At 38.7% G+C, this 6210-nt stretch overlaps 1 protein-coding gene across 2 annotated transcripts in view; it reads left to right on the top strand.

Annotated features, from left to right (window-relative positions):
• The first annotated feature begins 4169 nt into the window (after positions 1 to 4169).
• Positions 4170 to 6210, top strand: part of tlx3a (T cell leukemia homeobox 3a) — an 11702-nt gene continuing 9661 nt past the window's right edge. For both annotated transcript variants that reach the window (XR_012595606.1, XM_074648816.1), the window contains exon 1: positions 4170 to 5662. Coding sequence is in view for 1 of the 2 variants with exons in the window: in XM_074648816.1 (XP_074504917.1) it covers positions 5218 to 5662 (445 nt within the window). In the remaining variant the exon portion in view is untranslated. The remainder of the gene's footprint in view (positions 5663 to 6210) is intronic.

Here is a 6210-nt window from a genome sequence, read left to right as displayed (position 1 = left end):
TCTTCTCATCCAACAATCCCACTGAGCATGTCAATATGAAACACTATCCTCCACACACACACACACACACACACACACACACACACACATACACTGGGGCCATGCTTACATAGGCTATCCCTCCCATTACACACACCAGACAGCCTTATATTGATAGGATGAGCCTGTATAAACTGCTGCATCTGCTGTGTGAGAAGATGCATGGCGCGCTATGGAGAAAAGTGTAAATTAGACTAAATCAAGTCTCCCAACAGTAAAACACATTTTCTCTATGTTGCACTCAACATTGAGCCTTGATTTACAACACAACTTGTGTTAAAGGGGTAAAGCTTTGTTTACCCAACTTTAAAAAATCCCCAGCCTTGTAAATGTTGTCAGATGGCCGAGATGCCAGTTGTCTTTCAGCTTAATACTACCTATATTAAATAGTTTAAATATTTCATAAGGGCGGTTTTTTTAAGAGCGAGGGAGGGGAAATCGTTAGCTGCGGTAAAGTTTCATTAACTGGTCCCCATTTCGCTGCGAGGCAAACTCATCTCCTCTTATTGTAATAAAACAATCTCTCTCTCTCTCTCTCTTTCTCTCTCTCTGGTGCTGCTCTCCACTCATCTCCACCGCCTCTCTGCTTCTCTTTTACATCATAATAATACACTACATCCCCTTTAAATGCACTATTACTTACCGCTGCCTTTTCATATTGTAACATCACGGGCACTTTAAGCGACAATATAAAAGCGTGTCATTCATTATTCAGAAGCAGCCGGCCTCGTCGCCCTTTTAAGAAGTCAGGCGCGCTGCTGAAATTGATAACGGGCGAAGAGACGCGCAATAAAAACGCAGCCTCCGGGTACCAAGAGCTGCAGCTCCAGACCAGCGATTATGCAGATTATCAAGTGGTAATTTCTCAAACAAATCGCACTCTTTCACTCTTTTGTTGTCGTTTCTTTTTGGGACTTTTTTGGAATCAGGGTGTCAGCTTTTATATTGCCTGTGGAGGGGGGAAAAAAATGAGGATTGATGCACGTCTTAATTGTTAATTGTAGGCTTTTCCACATCCAAATATTTGGGGCCTAAACGAGATAACCTTCAAGGCTGCTTGGTGATTTTTTTTATTTTTTTTAAAGTGGACTCTTGGTGTCAATTATTTTTTTTTTTACCTTTTTTTGCTGAAGCAATGAAATGATCCGATCTTCAGACTATCAATAAATTGAGAAAGGCAATTTACTGTAGAAAGATCCTGTCCTGTTACACTATACATCCTATATATAACACTTTATAGACTGCACATATGCACATATTACATTTATTTATTGCACACACTACATTTATTTATTGACAGACTGCACACACTATGTTCACCCATTCACTCTGTATCTTTTATATCGCTATTATTTATTGTTTTTATAATTTTTGTATACTTTTACCTCTCCTGTGTTTCACTTTGTTTGCTGATATTGCTGCTTTGACACCTGAATTTCCCCTCCTCATCTTATCTTATCTTATCTTATTTTATCCAGATGGGGACGTTTCTGTTGGTCTTTAAGCATTTGGTGATAATGTTTTCTTTCCTTCTTTCTTTTTTTATTTCCCACCAACCTAACAAAAACCTTTTTTTCTGATCAGACTTGATTAGTAGAAAACCCCTGTATTTATTAATATTAAAACATGAGGAAGGTGACATTTCTTCTGATTCCATTTCAAAGAAAAAACAAAGTTGAAAGCTTTTCATTTTGGAGCTTTTTGTGTGTGGAAAAAAAATAATGGGTCCTTTTGGGTGGATGATAACCGGTGTCACGGTGGTGTCCCTGGTAGGTCACAGCTAAATGTGTCATAATCACTCATAATCATTGGATTACACCGGATTACTAACAGCCAACATCTGCAACCAGTGGGACCCCGTCTGCTGTGTGTACAGGACTGCCTTATGTGGAGGAGTCACCATCAATAATTATCCATTTCCATGCATGTTGTGATCTATATGTAATTGTTACAAATAAATCAATTTTAAATTAGTTTTTTTGTTCCATTCAGGCCATAGTTATTGTTATTGGGGGAATTATTCTCGCAAATGTCATCAAGAGAAACATGAAAATGTTTCCACAAAGATGACAGCTCTAACAGACCAATTCTCCCCCATCAAAAGCCACCGGTGAGCTCGCATATGGCGGAGTGAAGCCAGCCAACACGAGGAGTCTGTCCATATTGCCAAACAAACACCTCGGGCCTTGTCCCATCTCATATTGCTTCATAAGACTTTATTGTGAAGGGCGATATGTGGATGTTTTTTTGTTTTTGGGTTGTTTTTTTAAATATAGGCTTTATTACCTACAACAGTATCTTTGCATTTCTGTGGGGTTTTGTAGCCTCACAAATTACAATTCAACCAATTTCGTATTAATTTATTCTAAGACTGTTTTAATGCAGATTTACATACAGTGTCTAAATAAATAAGGGATTAAGATTACAAAAACACTAAACACTGACATTATAGCAAATAACATCTTTCTTTCTTTTTTTCATTTGTTTTTTCCTTTATTTGGTTTTACTCATACATTTACATAAACATACTTAGTTAGGTACAAATATGAAGTGAACCAACTTTTCCACTAACCAAGCCAATAAGATCTTTCATATCATTTTGCCATGAAGACATTTTATTAGGATTAAAATATCTACTAGTGCCTACAACAACACTGATTAATGAACAGGTTGAGCTGATCTTTTGAAAAACCTACAAATATAAACCCGCATTGTCACTAAATGAATATAGTTTGTTTAAGTACTGTAATGTGATCGCCCTAAAAAGCCACCTGCCGCATCCGAACCCGACGCGCATTAGTCTGACACTGAGACAAGTTAGTGGAAATGTGATTATCTGGTCACTTTGGGCGCCTGTTTCCATTGAATCTGAGCGGTGAGCAGCTTCCAGAGGCCGGACACTTTATCTGAGGTAGCCCATGGCCTTTTCCATTGTCAGGTCATTTAATGTGGCTGCACTGCATGGCTACCAGGAACAAACAAGGCCACCTAATGCTTCACCATGCTGCTGATGATCCAATGGTCAATTAGGCTGCTGTGCTTTTATTTTAAAGACAGATGTGATGGTGCGTAATTACGCACCGCGTAAAATGATAACCCTGGCTTTATCATTATTATTCTGCCTAAATAATCTCATATTTAATAAAAAAGCTATTGGAATGGATTATTGAGTAGATGTCTTTCAATGATTTCACATTATTGTTTTCTATAATTAGACATGTGAATGTGACTGCTCTATATTTGGTTATAAGATGTGAACATTTAAGGCTTTAAATCCAACGTGTTGTGAATATTGGAAAAAAACATTTAATCATTTTTGGTTTCAGCTTAAAAATCTAAGATTTTGAAACAGTTGAACATTAAACGCCACAGTGCAGAAATATAAAAAAAGAACTCTCCACATTTGATTATAAGGCGATGTGAAGGTTTCTAATTAAAAGGAATAATTTCCTCCTTTTTGGTCTCTCCTTTATAATACATCCAAGATGAATAGTTTTCGTGTCATAAAGCACTTCCTAATAGCTTTCAACCAGTTTTTGATGTAAACTTATTATTCACCTACATTCCACATGTGTCAAACGAGACAGACTGAAGAGGAGACACAAGACAGCAAAAGGACAAATGATGCGTCTCGCCTGAGAAGTGGTAATAGGCAGAAGCATCAATTCATCAGACCCTACTGTAGGCGTGTGGAAAGTTTTTCCCATCTGATATCATTCGTCACCAAAACTTATAGTGAAGACATTTATGGGCAACAACAGACGGATGAGCTGAAAAAAACTATAGTTGGTTGAAACGATAAAATATGAGATGTTCGTCACCAAAGACGCGTAAAAAGATCATTGATCTTCAGAGATCCGTGCTGCGATTATTTTTACATATGTCATAAATTTCCATGAAGTTGCTCCATACTCGCCGTTATAATGATAAAAAAAAACGACGACATCAAATACTGACTCACTCGGAAGATGCCACATCTTGCCATATATGGAATGGAATGGAATAGAATAGAATAGAATAGAATAGAATAGAATAGAAGGGAATGGAATGGAATGGAATGGAATGGAATAGAATAGAACAGAATAGAGACTTTATTGTCATTGTCATTGTCAAAAACAGTTTAGCAGCTCTTGGCAGTAAAAGCAAACATTAAAAGCAAAACATAAAAACATTCAAATCAAAATGTAGACAAATAAATGGATCATAAAGTGCAGGTGCCATGATTATGGTTCAGCAGCCATATAACAAGCTGACATGCACGTGGTTATGGGGAAATCGTGGTTTATTGTGCCAAATTGTGGGGCCTATACCTCCCATTAACATTCAATCAGTCATTGTGGTGCCAGCCAACGTCACCAAAGACGCGTAAAAGATCATTGATCTTCAGAGATCCGTGCTGCGATTTTCTTTTTATTTACAAATGTCATAAATTTCCATGAAGTTGCTCCAATACTCGCCGTTATAATGATAAAAATAAACGACAACATCAAATACTGACTCACTCGTTGGTTATGGGAAATCGTGGTTATTGTGCCAAATTATGCCATTATACCCCTTTACCCCCAAAACAGTTTTTTCCCCCAGGCCATCAGACTTTTAAATAGATAATTCATACGACACCTTCTCACACAAAAATATATCTTATACTGTATATACTGTATATGTCCTTAATATATATGTTCTTAATATGCCTGTATATATTCTTAATATGCCCTTGTACAAAGTATTTCCTTTTATAATTGTAATGTAAATGTAATATAAATTGTTATTTTTAATGGAGCTTCCCAGCAAAAAGTATTTCACACGTTTGTACCTGTATAACCGGCAACGACAATAAACATCTTGAATCTTGAATCTTGAATTAACATTCAATCAGTCATTGTGGTGCCAGCCAATAGAGAGGGATGGAGGAGGACGGAGCGTTTTGACGCGCAAGAGAGAGAGAAGAGACAGAGCGTCACATCTCTCCAAACGCCCATCAAACTTTCATCAGCACAGCCTGCAGAGAGAGGAGACCCAGTAGAGGGGCCTGTTAGAGACAACGAGGAGAGGACACGCTGGACTCTGCGATGGAGACACTACTGGCGATGACTTTTGGTTCAGTTTGACCCCTGCTGCTGTGATTTCACTCTGAAAATCAGTTTTTTTTTTCGTCCTTTTTTTTTGTGCGACAGAGCGATGGAGAGGATGGAGATGGAGATGGAGATGGAGCAAGCACCCAGCGCAACGAGTCCACCTCCAAAACCAGCCCACCACGAGCCCATCAGCTTCGGCATCGACCAGATCCTTGGAGGAGGTACTGAGCCAGAAAACGGGCGCACGTCTGGAAGACAAAGTGGATCCGATTTAAGCAGCGGAGACGGTTATTATAGCTTAGGAAGCGCGCCCTCCTCATACACCGCGCTGTCCATCTCCCTCTCCGGTATCATGCCTCCGGTGGAGTCGTCCGGTTCCTACGGAGAGAGCAGGAGTCTGGGCAGCCGAGGAGTGATCCGGGTCCCGGCTCACAGACCCATGACAGCCCCGGGACCCCCGGGACCCCAGCTCCAGAGCGCAGTCCCCGGGTTTGGAGGGCTGTGCTTCCCATGGATAGGAAATAGGTTCGCCAAGGACAGATTATCAGGTAGGCCAGATGTTCCAGATGTTTCCACCTATAACGGGCTCCACTCATTCATATTTCATCATTAGTTTTTTTTTTTATTGTGTTATAAAGTGATTACAAAACAAGTGAAGACATGTGCAGGGACATATATAAAAAAGACCAACATGTATTATACAGAGAAAGACAAATAACAAAGTACAAAAACAAAACTAAATCAACACAAGGGGATAAAAGCAGGTTGAAGATAGGAAACAGGTTCGCCAAGGACAGAAAATCAGGTAGGCCAGCTGTTCCACCTATAACATGCTCCCATCATTAATATTTAATTATGTTTTTTTATTATTATTATTGTGTTATAAAGTGATTACAAAACAAGTGCAGACATGTGCAGGGACATATATAAAAAAGACCAAAATATATTATACAAAGAAAGACAAATAACAAAGTACAAAAACAAAACTAAACTAAAATAACACAAGGGTATAAAAGCAGGTTGAAGAATGTGTGTGTGTTTGTGTGTGTGTATGTGTGTGTGATCAATCAATCAATCAATCAAAATGTATTTGTAT

This window comes from Sebastes fasciatus, chromosome 10, assembly GCF_043250625.1.
Source record: "Sebastes fasciatus isolate fSebFas1 chromosome 10, fSebFas1.pri, whole genome shotgun sequence".
NCBI lineage: Eukaryota > Metazoa > Chordata > Actinopteri > Perciformes > Sebastidae > Sebastes > Sebastes fasciatus.
This window is presented reverse-complemented; position numbering and strand designations above follow the sequence as displayed.